Raw genomic sequence first — 18092 nt, 5'->3', positions numbered from 1 at the left:
GCTTGGCAAACGGACCGTCTACAATAGATTGTCCATTGTTCTTTGAACTGATTGCTTCTGTTACTGATGGATCATGCTTTTAAGTGTTTTTCAGGCCTACTGGTTCTCTAATGTTGATAGCTGCAATTGATTCTAGCTCTGTGACACCTGACAATGTTATTCCTTCCACAGCAGCTTTCTTTTCTAGCTCATCAATTATTAAATTACCATGAGCATGTTTGTCTGGTTTGTGGACAGGCCCAATTGGGGCTAATGATTGAGAAAGGCAAGGCCTATTAATACTCTGTTCTAACAGAGAATCCACAGTACACTGTGGGTAGGGCGTTGCCGCATCTGGATAATTGTACTGTCTGAGAGAGGGTGGGTCACCTCCGTGAGTCTTTACTTCCATCACACTAGTATCGACACAGCCAAAATCCTGCTTTGAGTTAACAAAAACACCTCTGTTCTGATCCAATAGTTCTGATAACGCAGAATCTTCCACCGATAACAAGGTATGTAAGTCACAATCCTCTGCCTTTTTGATTGCATGTACAGCATGTACATCAGATATCTCCACAACCTTATCTTTACTCTGAGTATTATGCAAAATGCAATTGTTGCCATAGTCAATGATATAGCCATGCTTAGTCATAATGTCTGATCCTAATATACTGCGACCATCACCAGTTCTACTGAGCTAGGCTTTGTCTTTGAAATCATCTTTGCCAATTTGGATTTGCATATTTTCTGTCTGGGATGCAAGAGAAATTGTTCCGTCAAAACCTTCTAATGTTATTGTGTCTTTACCATTCTGTGTTGGATTGTTGAAATGAAGAATTGTTAATGAAGCACCAGAATCAACTAACCAATCATCCCATTGGCCTCCAACAGCGACATTTATAATTGGTCTAACATGATTATCTCGCGACATGGGTGCTACATGTGAAATGGAGGCCTGGGATCCCTATGCTGAAGAAGGCATGGCTTTAAAGCTCTGCTTCTCCATGTGAGCACGCAGTTCCTCATTCTCCTTGCTCAGTCTGTTTACTGTAGACTGTAACTGGTTAAGATCAATTTTAAGAGCTGTTCTCTTAGAAAAAACGTGGGGTTTTGCATGTAACCCTGTTCACTGAGAAGGGAACGAGACATTGCATTTAGCATAACAGTGGGGGAGCGCCCTTGCGCGCGTGACCGGTATCTGAAGCTTGTGTAAAATCATGCCTCTACTTATAGGCCTGCCATGATCAGGTGACATGGCAATTAAGTGCGTCGCATGATATATATATATGGCACCTGTGAACCATGCCACCAGCCTCTATTATCTGAAGTGAAGACGCAATTCACAGGCCTGCCCTGGTATAACAAAGCTATGCAATGTCTTGTTCCCTTCTCAGGGAACAGGGTTACATGCATAACCCCGACGTTCCCTTTCAAAGGGAACTTCGACGTTGCATTTAGCATAACAGTATGGGAAGGGGAATACCCACTCCATCATACCGAGGGTACGGCCTGTTCAAAAGACCCAAGCCCGAGGGTCACTGCAAGACACTCGAGCCCGGGGTGGGATGAATATCCAGGCTGTAATAATGGATGAATATGTGTGGCATAGACCATCCTGCAGCAGCACACACATCCTGCAAGGATACCCCTTTGGACAAAGCCTTCGAGGAGGCGACCGCCCTAGTGGAATGAGCTCTTATGCCCAGAGGCATGGCGAGACCGCGCGCCTTGTAAGCCATAGAGATTGCTTCCACTATCCAAATCGAGATGCGCTGCTTCAACACAGCATCACCTTTACTGTCGCCGCCAAAGCAGACCAGCAGCTGCTCCGACTTACGCCACTGGCCGGACCAGTGGACGTAAGTACAGAGAGCCCTTACTGGACACAGCAGGTGCATCCTCTCTTGTTCTGGTGTGAGGAACGGAGGAGGGCAGAAAGCCTGCAACACCCCAGGGTGGGCAGCCGATGTAGGCACTTTAGGAATATAATCCGGCCTAGGATACAGGAAGGCCTTGGCTAATCCAGAGGCAAAGTCAAGGCAGGAAGGGGCAACAGAGAGAGCTTGTAGATCTCCCACTCGCTTGAGAGATGTCAGGGCCAGTAGAAGAGCTGCCATTAGAGTCAGAAGCTTCTCAGAGTCTGACTCTAAGGGCTCAAATGGGGCCCTTGACAGACCTTCCAAGACCCAGGATAAGCTTGTTCCCCAAAAAGGCAGAACCATCAATGGGACAATTTATCTGAGTCTCAGCAATATGTGTATAGTGCATCCAGAAAGTATTCACAGCGCTTCACTTTTTCCACATTTTGTTATGTTACAGCCTTATTCCAAAATGGATTATATTCATTATTTTCTTCAAAATTCTGCAAACAATACCCCATAATGACAAGATGAAAGAAGTTTGTTTGAAAAGGAAACAAATTTATTCAAAATAAAAAACAAAAAAGCACATGTACATAAGTATTCACAGCCTTTGCCATGACACTCAGAATTGAGCTCAGGTGCATCCTGTTTCCACCGATCATCCTTGAGATGTTTTTACAACTTGATTGGAGTCCACCTGTGGTAAATTCAGTTAATTGGACATGATTTGGAAAGGCACACAGCTGTCTATAAAAGGTCTCACAGTTAACAATGCATGTCAGAGCACAAACCAAGTCAATGAAGTCCAAGGAATTGTCTGTAGCCCTTCGAGACAGGATTATATCGAGGCTGAGATCTGGGGAAGGGTACAGAAACATTTCTGCAGTATTGAAGGTCCCAATGAGCACAGCGGCCTCAATCTTCTGTAAATAGAAGAAGTTTGGAACCACCAGGACTCTTCCTAAAGCTGGCTGCCTGGCCAAACTGAGCGATCGGGGGAGAAGGGCCTTAGTCAGGGAGGTGACTAAACACCTGATGGTCACTCTGACAGAGCTCCAGTGTGTCTCTATGGAGAGAGGAGAACCTTCCAGAAGAACAACCATCTCTGCAGCACTCCACCAATCAGGCCTGTATGGTAGAGTGGCCAGATGGAAGCCACTCCTCAGTAAAAGGCACATGACAGCCCGCCTGGAGTTTGCCAAAAGGCACCTGAAGGACTACGAGACCATTAGAAACAAAATTCTCCGGTCTGATGAAACAAAGATTGAACTCTTTGGCCTGAATGGCAAGAGTCATGTCTGGAGGAAACCAGGCACCACTCATCACCTGGGCAATACCATCCCTAAAGTGAAGCATGGTGGTGGCAGCATCATGCTGTGGGGATGTTTTTCAGTGGCAGGAACTGGGAGACTAGTCAAGATAGAGGGAAAGATGAATGCAGCAATGTACAGAGACATCCTTGATGAAAACCTGTTCCAGAGCGCTCTGGACCTCAGACTGGAGTGAAGGTTCATCTTCCAACTGGACAATGACCCTAAGCACACAGCCAAGATAACAAAGGAGTGGCTACAGGACAACTCTGTGAATGTTCTTGAGTGGCCCAGCCAGAGCCCAGACATGAACCTGATTGAACATCTCTGGAGAGATCTGAAAATGGCTGTGCACTGATGCTCCTCATCCAACCTGATGGACCTTGAGAGGTCCTGCAAAGAAGAATGGGAGAAACTGCCCAAAAATAGGTGTGTCAAGCTTGTAGCATCATACTCAAAAAGACTTGAGGCTGTAATTGGTGCCAAAGGTGCTTCAACAAAGTATTGAGCAAAGGCTGTGAATACTTATGTACATGTGCTTTTTTTTTGTTTTTTATTTTTAATAAATCTGCAAAGATTTAAAAAAAAAACTTCTTTCATGTTGTCATTATGGGGTATTGTTTGTAGAATTTTGAGGAAAATAATGAATTTAATCCATTTTGGAATAAGGCTGTAACATAACAAAATGTGGAAAAAGTGAAGCGCTGTGAATACTTTCCGGATGCACTATACACATATTGCTGAGACTCAAATAAATTGTCCCATTGATAGTTCTGCCTTTTTGGGGAACAAGCTTATCCTAACACAGTTCGGGGTGGAATGTGCTGAGAGGCAGTCTGTAATCTCTTACAAAGCATTTTAAGTTAAAATTAAACCGTCAGTGCTACTCCTTTGTAGGGCATTGTTGGTGATATTTATGTTAAAAATAACCACACAATGCTATTAGGAGAGATCAGAAACAAGTTGAACATAGCTAACACATTATACTTGAATACTCTAATGATTGTCACTGGCTGTGGTTAACATTTACAGTTTGGGTAGGCCTAAATGCTACACTTTTACCCAAATCCAGTCTTAAGTGAAAATTTTAACTACTTTAGTCTAACTGTACTACAGTACATTAAAACAGCTATTCAACATCATTTAAAGCCACATTAGTCTAAATGGCATGTGTTTCTATAAGAACAATTGTGTTTGTATTTGATGTGAGAAGCTGTAATTTTAACAATATAAGCTTAATTCAGATGAAAAGAATTTAATAAACCAGCCGGTTACAACAGATTGCTATTTGTACATCTCAAATCTTTGTCAGGACAGAAGTGCATAAAGCATGGAAGTGTTGGCGCTCCCCAGAGTGGGAGGATTTGGTTCGCTACCACTCGTGCCCCTGTGTTTGCGCTGTTATTGCAAGTGGGAATTGCTTCAACCCATTAAGAGAATTTATCAATTAGAGGATTTATCAATTATCACTAGGCAATAGTGACATCCCCTTTGGCACTGAGTAGTGGACCAAGAAAATCTAGTTGTAATAATTCTCAAGGTCCTTTTGGTGGATCTGGTGAGCAGAATTTTGTTCAACCAGGTCTACTTTTGGTTGATGGTGGCACATACAATGCATGTATCACACCATCTTACAATATCTGATGCCATTCCAGGCCACCAGAAATTATGTCGTATCAGCTGTTGTGTTTTTAGAGCTGATAGATGTGCATAATCGTATAATTTTTTTCAGTGGTTTCTGGAGGGCCTCTGGAACGACGTATTTTCCATCCCTTAAAATCATGCCCTCTGTGACACTGTCTGCTTTAATTACAGTGCAAGCTCTCCATCAGAGATCCATAATTCTTATTGATACTGTTTTATGTCAATTGGAGTAGCCTGAACCACACTCACAGCAGATGCAATTAGCATGTCTGTCTTCCATTCATATTTTGACTTGGATTAGCTTTTGGCCCTCAGCAGAATACAAGGATATGATTTCATTATTGTTCCAATTAAAATTTAGCTCCTTGTCACGCAACCGAACAAAGAGGTATTTTAGTTGTATAGCCACAGTCTCCATTATCTCCTCATCTACACTGCTGCTCCAATGTCCCTGGAAAGCCATGTTTTCCCGTCTAATTCTTCAGCCCCACTGAAATTCTACAGTCTCCGGTCTAGCACTGGGTATGTCAACCCGTTCTACAAAATGTGTCTAGATGAGAGGTGTAAACAACTTTCCCTCAACACTTCTAAAAGGCAAAAAGAATGGACTTACCACAGCAATTGGAGACTGAGAATTAGTTCGAACCTTATATCCCGTGTATGTTGGATTGAATGTCGTGCTTCAAAAGACATCACTCACCTGTGGTTTGGGAGTATCACGTCGAGGTCACCACTTTGTAAGGGTCCACTCACTGGTCCAACAACGATATCCGATGATGTGGTAGAAGGAGTCCTGCGTGTTTCTGTCTTTTTGAAACGATGTGAGTACTTTTAGACTTTTAAATGTGTCTTTCCAATTCTGTTTGACTCTCTCTTAAATTAAATCTGACTCCAATTGTAAAAACCAATTGTAGTTGTTTCCTAGTTTATTTGTAGATCACATATCTGTAAATACTTTTGATCTTTTACATTTGATTAATTCTAGTTTATTCTATACTTTAAATTGTGCTCATTCATTCGGATTCCACGTCGCTCAGAGTCTCGCGCCGGTCATGTGCGGATCTCATGGTCACAAACTCACCAGTCTTGGTCATTAGCCAGAGGTAATTGACTAATACCATTTAGATGGCTGCCCATGCTTTCCCTTTTCTAAAAAGTACTTTGTTGAGTCCCCTAACATAGTAATGTTATTTATGGTTAGGGATAGGGTATAGTAATGTTATTTCTAGCCAGAGGTCAGGACCACTAAATTTACAGCGATAGACCAATAATATCTAAGTAAAATTAGCTTTATATAATCATGCCACAGTTTCCTATGTAAACTTAACTAGAAAAATATTTCCATAACCACAGGTTTAGACTTCACCCTATTTAGACTTGGTTGATCAACTTTACATTGTCCTAAATGGAAATTTCATATACATACACTTAACTAAGTACACTTAACTTAAAGCCAAGTTGTTAGCCTGGACTCTAAAATCTCAGTTGGCATGCCCCAATGCTCCACCTAAAAATGGATTTTAGCCTGTACTAACCTGGTCACAGATTTGCAGTAAAAAGGATTTAATGTATTCTATTAGAGACAATAATTTCAGAATAAGTCAGAATATAATCAAGTCTAATAATTTATTTAATCAGGTATGAACACATCCAAATCCAATACTACTATTAATAATAAAAAGAAAGAATTACATGCAGCATTACATTACCAGTCAAATTCAAAACATAATGATACAATATAAGAAAGTCAAAACTTGCAGAAGAACTATACACAGTAACCATGCGGGAGATCTATCTGTAGTGAGGATCTCCTAGTCTCCACTCAGCATGATGTGCTAATTCAGATGGAGATGCTAATTCTGTGAGAGAGAGCTCGAGTGTTCATTCTCGTAGTAGTCCTTTGTCCTCAGAGAGTAGTTCTCTCCAGGTTCAGACATCTCGGTACCAGCCTTACAGCATATATTGTTATTTATTTATATATTTCACAAAAGTTTTAACCTACTTCCGATCTCTGTCCAAGATGAACAAGCTCTATTTTTTATATGAAATGTAAAAGCAAAATATTACAATACAATGTCTCAAATACCTTCTCAAGATCTCAAAATATCATTATATCCTTCAATACCTTGTATCTCCCTCCCCCTTCCTAGTCAACTGTTTATGTTCATTTATGTAACACAGTCCTTAGACCATACTGGGGCATGACACACTCTACAAGGAGGAGAAGTTGATATTTGAGATATCTGGGGTGTTTGAAGTGACACGCAAGAGTCTTCTGATAGGGAAGTTGTATCAGAGGTGGAGACAAAGGATGAAGATGGAACCAGATGAACGGCATTCCAAGCTTTTCCATCTGAAAGGAAATACATTGCAGGACCTTTCTGGGCTACAACCTTAAAATGCTGACTAACCTTGAAATGTCCTTTCTTAATAATTCCGGCTTCCTAATAAGCACAAATGAACCAACTTGAATTTTTGAGGATGTGCACTACCTCTTTGATCTGGGTACTGTTTTGTTTTGTTCTGTGATCGTTGGGTAGTTTGTTTCAATGGATGGTTAATTCTTTTGGTCTGTTGGTGGTGCCATGCACGGAAGGCATCTCACGTGCAATTGTTTTAATTTGATGGTCATGCAGGAGTTCAGCAGGTAACAGTTTTGTCACAGCATGTGGAGTTGCTCTGTAGGTATGTACAAACTCAGTCACAAAAGAGTTCCACTCTTTACCTTCAATGCTTGCAGTCTGTAAACAGTCCTAACACCTAACTGTATGTTCAATTTTACCATTCGCTTAGTAGACACCATTTACCATTCGGATACTAGACAGAGCTCTGTTAGTGTTTAATATACCTTTCAGCAAGAAATGACAAACTCAGTTGAAACAAATTATGGGCCATTGTCGGTTACTAGTTCAAGCGGATTTCCCTCACGGCAGAACACAGTGGACAGGAACTTCACAGCAGTCACTGAGGAAACATCAGATGCAAAGCAATCTCTGACCATTTACTGTAGTAATCAATGAGTGTCACGGCAAAGCAACAACCCTGAGGAGCATTTTGCAAGGGCCCAACTACATCAATAGACAGTTTCTCCTAAGCAGTTGTTGGAGTAGGCACAGGATTGAGTGGAGCTTGGAAAGTAGCATGAGCTAACTGGATGATCTTTGATCACAAAGCTGCCAGAATGATTACTCAATGTGTACCATGAATGATGTAGCCATCTTGTACAGGCAGTTCATGACGAAGATGGTGATATGGTAAAAAAGTAGGATCCACACGTTTGTGCTTCAAGGCTATACTTTTTCAATGCAGGCTTTAATTTGTTGAAGGATAGGGCAGTCATCGCAAGCAGACTTCAGTTCAGCTGCAGTACCTGCTGCAAATTCAGGATACAGTACTGCAAAGATCTCAGGCTCTTGATGTTGCCTGTAATCAGTTGGTGGAAGCGGAGGTCATGACAGTCAGCTGTAACATTGTCTCAGCCAGGCTTGTATTCCACGCTGTAATTAAAACATAGAGATGCACAGACCATCTGGCAATTCTCATGCCTGCTCATCAATGGCCCTTTGTGGAAAACAGCGTAGTTAAGGGACTATGGTCAGTGCGTAGAGTGAAGTGGCTCACCCAGAGATAAGTATGCCATTTTTCTTTTGCCCAAACACATGCTAAGGCTCCACTTCTATTGTAGAGTACTTTCTTTCACAGACAGACATGCAAAAGCAACTGTCATTTCTGTAATACCATGACAGTAAATACATGGTAAGTACAATACATGGGTAAGTACAGTACCAATGCAATAATCTGAAGCATCCATAGAGACTATTGTCGATAGAAAAGGATCAAATAATGCAAGGGCTTCACTAGCAGTAATGAGATGTTTCATAGATCTGAAATGTTCCTGAGCCTCATCCGTCCAGCGAAAGCCAGTAGACTTGTAGAGCAATGCACAGAGAGGTTCCACCAATGTTGTGTAATTGGGAATGAATTTGGAATACCAGCTGGTGAAACCCAAGAAAGGTGGTCTGTGCATCATGAGGCTGAGGTGCTTGTGTCATAGTTAGAACATGTTCTGGGTTTTTGGCTGCAAGCCTTAAGCTGAAAATGTGTTTTGCACATTAAGCCTCAATCCACTTTTCTGCAACTGCTGAAGTACGGCTTGTACTCATTTCTCATGTACCTCTGGAGTCTCAACATAGGCTCACCAGAATTTTTGTCATCATTCTTTGAAATACACTTGGTGCCGATGCCAGACCATATGGAACATGTGTGAAACAAAGGAGACAAAAGCTATCAGGTTAGAGTCACTTGATAGTAAACATTCTGGAGGTCTATCATAGAGAACATAGCAGCCCCTCATAGCTCCATAAAAACTTCCTCAATATGTGGCAAGGGATGGCTGTCTATGACCACAGATTTGTTCAGCTCTCTTAAATCAACACAAAGTTGAATTCTCGCAGATTTCTTTTGAATGACCACCAGTAGAGGCACCCAAGGAGATGAATTGACTTTCTCTATGATACCTTCAGATTCCAGCCTCATTAACTCTTGTGAGAGTGCATCATGCACTGTATATGGCAATCTACGCAATTTCTGTTGGACTGGCAGCACATCTGAATGGACATTCACTTTATCTACAAAGCCAGCAGCCACACCCAAAGGCTCAGTGAAGCAAATGCTTGTACACTGCATGTGGATGCAGAATTGCGGCAAACTCTAGCAAAATGTCCAACCTTACCACACTGTCTGCAGTTAGATTGTTTAGCTGGGCTTTTGGGGTAGTTCGCTAAATTTGAAGTAGAGCCACAATGGAAACATGTTTTTGCATCTTTCTGTGTGACTCATTTGATGGTGTCTGATGAGAAACTGGACTTGCGTGGTGTAGCTCTCTGTTGCCATCACTGTTTTGCACCGTCACTTGAGCCAGCATGAACAACCTTAACTGAAGCCTCTGTGTTGTTCTTGTGACATATTTCCTATTTTTGAATCATTTGCCGGGAGCTTGTTGCTTGTGTTGGCATTTAAATTATACTGTTCTTTTCCTTTTCATTAATAATTTTGCATTATCATTCTCATTTGTTGTAGTTTTCACATTTTTTCGAAGAACACTTTTGTTTTTTGACTAAAGACAACAAGCAGAGTCCATCCATGTTGGATCCATCTAAAATAATATGAACTAATCTTTGACTAAGTGTACATTAAACACTCAATATGGCAAATGTTCAGCTTGTTCAGTGTGTTGAGTGTAGGATGTTTAGTTATTCTTCCTCTGTCATTAGTAATAGTTTTATTTGTGCTAAGTGTGTATTAGTTAGCTCTCTGACAGAGATGATTACAGCATTAAAGGTGTGCATCCAGACTCTAGATAGGCTTAGTGAGAGTGAGAGAAATGTAGTTTCTGTAGAGGAAAGTCTGGATACCTCAGGAGGCGATAGCAATCCCCCAACTCTGACATTAGAGCCCTCACAATGGGTGATGACTCGGCGACATAATCGCAAAGCCAAAGCTAATGCTAAGGCTTGCCCATGGGAGCACCACTCCTCTCTGCTTCACGTGTCCAACAGGTTTGCTCTCCTCAGTGAAGCACTCGCTGAGAAACCTGAAAGACCTCTGGTTATAAGAGGCTCTATCTTAAGGCATATGAAATTAGCTAGGCCTTTAGGGGCTCCAGCAGCTTTAGTTAGGTGCATACCAGGAGCTAGGGTGCCGGACATAGCAGGTAATCTTAAGGTCTTAGGAAAGCACAGGTTTTCACAGATAGTTATTCATGTAGGAGCTAATGATATATACCTTCATCGGTCAGAGGTTACTAAGTGTAATGTTGTAGAGGTCTGTAAATTCGTGAAGGTGATGTCCGATGCAGTAGTATGCTCTGGCCCCATCCCAGTGTGGCATGGCTATGTAGCTTACAGCAGGTTATGGTCGCTGAACTGCTGGAGGTCCAGGTGGTGCTCCGAAAACAATGTGGGCTTAATAGATAATTAGAGTAGTCTTGAGGGCAAGGCTGACCTGTTTGGGTGGGACAGTACCCACCCCACTCGGGAAGGTGCTGCTCTCATTACTTGCAGCATAGCACATAGTCTCAGAACAAGCCTAGTTAATCATTGACAATCCAGAGTCAAGGCCAGGGAGCAGACAAACAGGTTAAACTGACCTTCTGAGAGTCATCACATAGGTTCCACAATATTGTGACTGCCTGTTCCCCGAGCTAAACAAAAAATGTAGAAATTTTCAGAAAGTTTGTTTTAGTAACCTAATTAACATAAAATGTGATCATTCTGAATGCACCGCCAGCACCTTTGATCTGAAGCTAGGACTGTTAAATATTAAATCTCTTACTAAAGCACTTATTGTTAATGAAACCATTACTGATCAGGAGTTTAATATAATGTGTTTAACAGAAATATGGATTAAACTGAATGAGTACATGGCACCAAATGAAGCGTGTCTCCCTGGATACAGTTATATATATCAGCCCTGTCTAACTGGCAGAGGAGGAGGTGTAGCACTGATTTATAATGATAATCTAGTCATAAATTCAACTCTTTTGACGTTCTTTATACTAGTATAACATATGTAGCCACAAAAAATAAGTCTAACGAGTCGATTTTGCTACTTATTATTTACAGCCCCCCAGGGCCATATTCTGAATTCCTTGTTGAATTTGCAGATTTCATCTCAAACCTTGTTTCTCTAGACAAAGAAATAATTGTTGGTGTCTTTAATATTCATTTTGATAACCCTGAAGAATGTTGTAGGACCAACTAATAATGGTGGTCACACTTGACCTTATACTAACGTACGGACGAAATATAGAAAATATAGTCACATTTCCACAGTCTGAAGCTATCTCAGATCATTATCTCATCTTTTTTAAATTGTGTATTGATCATAATATATGCACCTTGCCATGCTACCATGTCAAACATACATTGTTTTAAGTTTCAGCAAAGCCAAATTACAGACACCAGCTTAATAAAGTTGAGGAATGTGTAAAGGACATTAGACACTGGATGCTTATTAACTTCCTTTTACTTAATTCTGATAAGACAGAAGTACTTCTACTAGGACCACATGCAGGTAGAAGTAAGCTTTTTGATTACATAATAACTCTGGATGGCCTTTCTGTTTCATCATGTGCAACCGAAAAAGACCTTGGTATGATTATTTACTCTATATTTGTCTTCTCCGGAGTGTCCTCTGCCGACAGCACAGTCACGTAGTTATCAAACATACGAATCCATGAATTAAATGGTATAGCTGGCACACCCATTTTTTCTAGAAAAGCAGGAGGGGTATGTTGTGTATTTAACTAGAACAAAACTTCAGGACTCCTACAGTAGGTAATATTCATTATTTTTATTCTTATAGCGTTCTCTTCAACCCTTTTTCATGTCACCTGTGCACCTCACTAGGCAACCAGTATCAACGACCCCTAGTGTTCAGGAATGTATTTCAATATACACGTACTGTGAAAAAGTATTTACTGATTTTTTCTGACTTTGTGTATATCTCATACTAAAAAGTTTTGAAAATGAAATATAAAAATGAAATACAACATAAAACAAAGGCAAACTTAGTAAACACAAAGTACAGTTTTTATTTAAATTTTTTTATTTAAGCAAAAAAGTGATCCAACACCCATGGGAAAATCTAATTGCCCCCTTAAACTTAAAATCACCTTTAGCAGCAATAACTGCAACCAAACACTTCAGATAACTGGAGATCAGTCTTTCACAGCACCGTGGTGGAATTTTGGCCCGCGCATCTTTGCAGAACTGCTTTAGTTCAGCCAAACTGGAAGGTTTTTGAGCAGGAACTGCTTGTTTAAGTTCCTGCCACAGCATCTCAATTGGTTCAATTCAGGACTTGGACCAGGCCATTCCAAAACTTAATTTATTTTTTAACCATTCAGAGGTGTATTTACTCCTATACTTTGGATCATTGTATTGCTGCATAATCCAGTTGCACTAGAGTTTCAACTTACAGACTGAAGACTGAACATTCTCCTTTAGGATTTTCTGGTAGAGACCAGAATTTGTGTTTCCCTCAATTATTGCAAGTTTCCCAGGCCCTGGAGCAGCAAAGCATCCCCACACCATTACACTGCCACCAGCATGCTTGACCGTAGGTATGATGTTCTTTTTGTGGAATTCTGTGTTTGGTTTAAGCCAGATGTAATGGGACCCCTGTCTTCCAAAAAGTTCCACTTTTGACTTATCAGGAACATTCTCATCACAGAACATTCTCTCAAAAGATTTGAGGATCTTCAAGGTGTGTTCTGGCAAAATTCAGATGATGCATTAATGTTCTTCTGAGTTAGCAGTGGTTTTCAGCTGACCTCCCTTCCATGGATGCCATTTTTGCCTAGTGTCTTTCTGATGAACAGTCACGAACAGTGAACTTTATTGATGCAAGAGAGGTCTGTAGTTCCATTGATGTACTTCTTGGTGACTTCCTGGATGAATCGTTGCTATGGTCTTGGAGGAATTTTTGAAGGTTTACCACTTCTGTGAAGGTTCACTAATGTGTCGAGTTTTTTTTTTTCAATTTGGAGATAATGGCTCTCACTGTGGTTCTTTGGAGTCCCATCCATCTTCTATACCGCTTATCCTTCTTCAGGGTCATGGGGAACCTGGAGCCTATCCCAGGGAGCATCGGGCACAAGGCTGGGTACACCCTGGACAGGGTGCCAATCCATCGCAGGGCACAATCACATACACATTCACACACTACGGACACTTTGGACATGCCAATCAGCCTACCATGCATGTCTTTGGACTGGGGGAGGAAACCGGAGTACCTGGAGGAAACCCCCACAGCACGGGGAGAACATGCAAACTCCGCGCACACACACAGGGCCACGGCTGGAATCGAACCCCCGACCCTGGTGGTGTGAGACGAACATGCTAACCACTAAGCCACCTTTGGAGTCCCAGAGCCTTTGAGCCTTTGAGCCCCCCCCCCCCCGACTGACATATCTCAATCACCTTTTTCTTCATCATTTCTGGAATTTCTTTCAACTTTGGCATAGTGTGTTACTTGTTGCTGCAATAAATAAGATTAACATTTAAAAATGATTGTGTTAAAAATGGTTGCCTTTTTATCTTAAATTTTGTTTTAATTTCTGAAACAATTTAGTATGAGATATACACAAAAACAAAAGAAAAGTATTTTTTACAGCATGGATATTTATGGAGATGGTGATTGTCCCTGGATGAGTAAAGTAAGAATGTTACTTCTTGTAGCAATGGTGGATAATTAGATGCCAAATAGTGAGTCATCAAAGACACATGTTCAGTGATTTTCTTGAGGTCTCGTCACAGCCCCAGTAATGCCGAGCAACGTGTAGACCTTACACAGAGACCGACCAACAAAGCCTCTACATTCAGCTTCAATGGGCTTGCAGTGTGCCTTCCAGCCCGCCCTTCTGCATTCATCCACCAGCTCCTGATACTTGGACTGCTTCCGTTTATTTGCCTCATCAATGCAGTCCTCCCAGGGAACCGTGAGCTCTAACAAGAGCAACTGCTTATAAGTGGCTGATGTTAGAACCATGTCTGGCCTCAATGCAGGTGTCACGATGTAGACCAGGAACTTGAGCTGCTTCCCCAGATTGACTTGTAGTTCCAAATCCGAAGCCCAGGTAAATAGCCCAGCTCCCGGCTTGGGTTGTGAATGTAGCTGCTTCCCGGCCCTGACAAAGATGATGTTCCTCCGGTGACAACCATGCTTGTTTTTGGCCATAGCTTTGGAGACGGACACTGAAATTGACTTCGGCACCTGATCGTGCCAGCAGTGATAATGGCCCTCCCCCAAGGCTGTCGGGAAGCTGCTTAAGATGTGCTCTACGGCAGGGGTTCCCAAACTTTTCCAGGGCAAGGCCCCCCAAATGGCATTAACATTTGACCGAGGCCCCCTTTTCGCAAGATGTCTTTAAAGATGTCTGAATATATCCCCCTTTTTTAATAATAATTACATCTTACATCTTTACATTACATTAGGAATTGATTGTTTGTGTGTGTGTGTGGTTGTCTGAGAGTGAGAATTCATTTTTCACACCAAATTGTTGAGGCCCCACGGGCGCCCCTTGGTGGCCCCCAAGGGGGCCGCGGCCCCCACTTTGAAAACCACTGCTCTAGGGAACCCCTCCCAGGGCACAGAGAATATGCTGGTGAGTGATTCCTACTCCAGATGTGGAGATTTGCTGGGCTAGGAAGGACATCATAGACTGCTTGAACCAAGAATTGATCAGCTGGGCATCTGCCTGCCACATCTCAGTCCAGGAGATCTTCTCCAGAACACCCTCTCACCTCGTCCATGCTCCCTGCTGCTGCATGACCACCATCCAGTAGGTCCTTTCCTCTTCAGCACCTCCTCCAGAACTAGCTGGCATCTGTCCCTACCATGGGCCCTATCATAGCAAGGTTGTGGGTTGGCTCCTAACCTTGCCCGGCTCATAGCTACGGTGCACACCAAAGCCCTGTTTCTCAATTAGGACTCAGCAATCTCTAGGCCTTCCTGCACTCTCCACTTCTTGCCTGTCCGCACCGTGATGCCTGCGAATGCCACCTTTGAGCCCTTGGAGTCCTGATAGAGTAATGCCTCTCTGGTGCGAGTAACCTTGAATTCCTTATTGAGGCTGCTAAACGGGAGCTAGAGCTTGTTTCTCTTCCCATAGAGTGCTGCCCTGCTCAAGCTGCGTGGCAGACCAAGCCACCTACTGAGATAGCTATTGACCTTCTCCATGGTCTCACCTGTTGTCAAGGTTACCTCATACACCAGCAGAGGCCAGAGGACTTGAGGTAAGATGCCATGTTGGTATATCTAGAGCTTAAATCAGCCTGGTAGGCCAGACTTATCAACTGTGGTGAGCCAAGATTCAAGCTCTCTGATGGTGGCTTGGATGGCTCTAACATCCCTGAGGCAACAGTCAAAGACATTGCCCAGGCTCCTGACAGGCTTCTCAGTGATTGATGGAATTAAAATACCATCCACCTGGAAGAGGAACTTGTCCACCCCTTTACCTCTTTTCAGCACCATGGACCTGGCTTGAAACCCATCCTTGCCCAGGATATAAGTTTCTCTAGGCCCTGGAGTATCCACCGGCCTCCTGGCATTGATGATGTAGTTACAGTGAGGTCATTCACTGTAACTACATCATGGATGTATTGTAATTCCATCCATCTTTAAAAATAGGTGTCCCTCAGGGATCAGTTCTTGGACCACTACTATTTTATATATATATATATATATATATATATATATATATATATATATATACATATATATATATATATATATATATATATATATATATATATATATATATATATATATGCCTTTGGGTCAACTTATTCACCATCATGGTTTCAGTTACCACTGTTATGCTGATGACATTCAAATCTATACAGCTTGTAGATATCACAAGCAATATCACATATCACAGCAAACCAGCAACTCCATTTCCTAGGATGCACCACTAACAACAAACATGGCCGAAGAGGACTACACTTCCCACACACACACACACACACACACACACACGTTCACCTTCTCTGAAATTCTAATCACACACACCTATTGCCAATCTCACACTCACTCCACGTTATATAAGATACTATTTGAACACTATGACTTTGTGAAGTATTATGCTCAGTTGCTTAGTCTCTGTCCTTATTCCAAGCCTTGTATTATGTTTGCGTTTCTGGTTTTTGTATTCTGTTGACCTCGATTCTCTGCCTTGCCTAGTTTATGCTTGTTTGCCTGATCGATTGACCCTTGCCTGACTATGTACCTTGAATTCTGCCTGATCCTTTGGCCTACATTACATGACAGTAAATCTGCTCCCACTCTCCTGACCGATTTACTATCAGCATGTGTCAATGAAATAAAAGAATGGCTTAACTCAAATTTTCATTTGAGTTAAACCATCAAGTACTGTAAAAAAAAAAAAAAAAGATCTTTGATCCCCCCTCACCTTTGAAGCTCACATAAACTCCATTTCTAAACTTGGTTTCTTTCACCTTCGGTGCATTGCCTGCCTCCATCCCTTCATTAGCCTCAAAGATGTTGAAACACTGGTTCATGCACTTATATCCTCACGTCTTGACTTTTGAAATGCTCTCCTCATTGGTCTACCTGCTAATTCTATTGCTAATTCTATTGCTAGGTTGACCTCTCACACATACCAAGTGCTCAGCTCACATTACTCCAATCCTGTCTGAACTACATTGGCTACCAGTTTCATTTCACATTACATATAAAATAATCCTGCTCACATATAAATCACTTCACGGGTTGACACCTTTCTATCTTAGTGAACTGCTTCTCCCCTACAACCTGACCCGCTCTCTCAGGTCCTCTCGGCTCGGACTTCTCTCTGTCCCTAGATATCATCTCTGTACCATGGGTGGCAGGTTTTTCATTGTTGTAGCACCTACAATCTGGAATTCACTCCCTCTGACTCTTCGCAGCATCACACCCATCTCCGAGCTCAAATCCCAATTAAAAACTTATCTGTTTTCTCAATGTTATCTGTCCTAATCTGTTACTATGCATTTTCTCAGTGACCGTACTATTTGTACTGTGTATTTCATCATCTTTGTTTGATTGCTCATTGCTTTTCACATTTTGTGTTTGTCCATAATTGCTCATTGTATATGTATCATTGTATTACTATTGTAAAGCATCCTTCATCTCTGGAAAGGCGCTATATAAATTAAACTTATTATTATTATTATTATTATCATTATTATTATTATTATTATTATTATTATTATTATTATCCATCAAGGCTCTAATAGGGGGCTGTCAAATGCCAGACTTGGACAGGGGGCCTCTGCACTTGACTTCTGCTGCCTTAACCACCATATTCATGGCAAGAGCAAAGAGAATAGCTGAGATAGTGCACCTAGTAATGATCCCTTTCTCAAGCCAGTGCCAATCTGATGTTGAGGTCACTGAAGTAACTCTAAGCCTGAAGTTCCTGTAGTAATTCAGGACAAAGTCCGTTATCTTACTAGGTATGCGGTGGTGATCCAGAGTCATCTCAACGAGCATGTAGGGAATGGAGCCATATGCATTAGCAGGGTCAAGCCAAAGCACCACAAGCTCTCCCTTGGCATATTTAGAAAATGCTGGCATATTTTTTATATGTTTCTAGGAATAGATCAATGTAACACATATCACTTCCTGTTGCCAGTAGGTGGAACAATGACTAAAACAAATTATTGGCATGTAGATGTCTTCAGGCTGGGACTTTTATCAAAGATGTGAAATTTGGAGCAGACTGGACATT

General features: G+C 41.8%; 1 protein-coding gene across 1 annotated transcript; it reads right to left on the bottom strand.

Annotated features, from left to right (window-relative positions):
* Nucleotides 1–14012: 14012 nt before the first annotated feature.
* LOC128607199 (uncharacterized) lies at nucleotides 14013–16881 on the bottom strand. The gene is made up of 3 exons (XM_053623890.1): nucleotides 16773–16881; nucleotides 15106–15255; nucleotides 14013–14703 (listed from the first exon to the last, which is right to left on the bottom strand). The coding sequence occupies exons 1-3, from the start codon at nucleotides 16879–16881 to the stop codon at nucleotides 14090–14092; spliced, it is 873 nt and encodes a 290-aa protein (XP_053479865.1). The 3' UTR covers nucleotides 14013–14089.
* Between the last annotated feature and the right edge of the window lie 1211 nt (nucleotides 16882–18092).

This window comes from Ictalurus furcatus, chromosome 4, assembly GCF_023375685.1.
Source record: "Ictalurus furcatus strain D&B chromosome 4, Billie_1.0, whole genome shotgun sequence".
Classification (NCBI taxonomy): Eukaryota; Metazoa; Chordata; class Actinopteri; order Siluriformes; family Ictaluridae; genus Ictalurus; species Ictalurus furcatus.
This window is presented reverse-complemented; position numbering and strand designations above follow the sequence as displayed.

What these genes read in the sequence shown, in the direction of transcription:
- LOC128607199 (XM_053623890.1), bottom strand. Translation starts at nt 16,881, where the DNA reads ATGAACCAGTGTTTCAACATCTTTGAGGCTAATGAAGGGATGGAGGCA. An exon ending in AGTTTATGTGAGCTTCAAAG is followed by an intron (nt 15,256 to 16,772) that starts GTGAGGGGGGAT and finishes TGTGCACCGTAG; the next exon opens with CTATGAGCCGGGCAAGGTTA. An exon ending in CAGCAGGGAGCATGGACGAG is followed by an intron (nt 14,704 to 15,105) that starts GTGAGAGGGTGT and finishes AAAGGGGGCCTC; the next exon opens with GGTCAAATGTTAATGCCATT.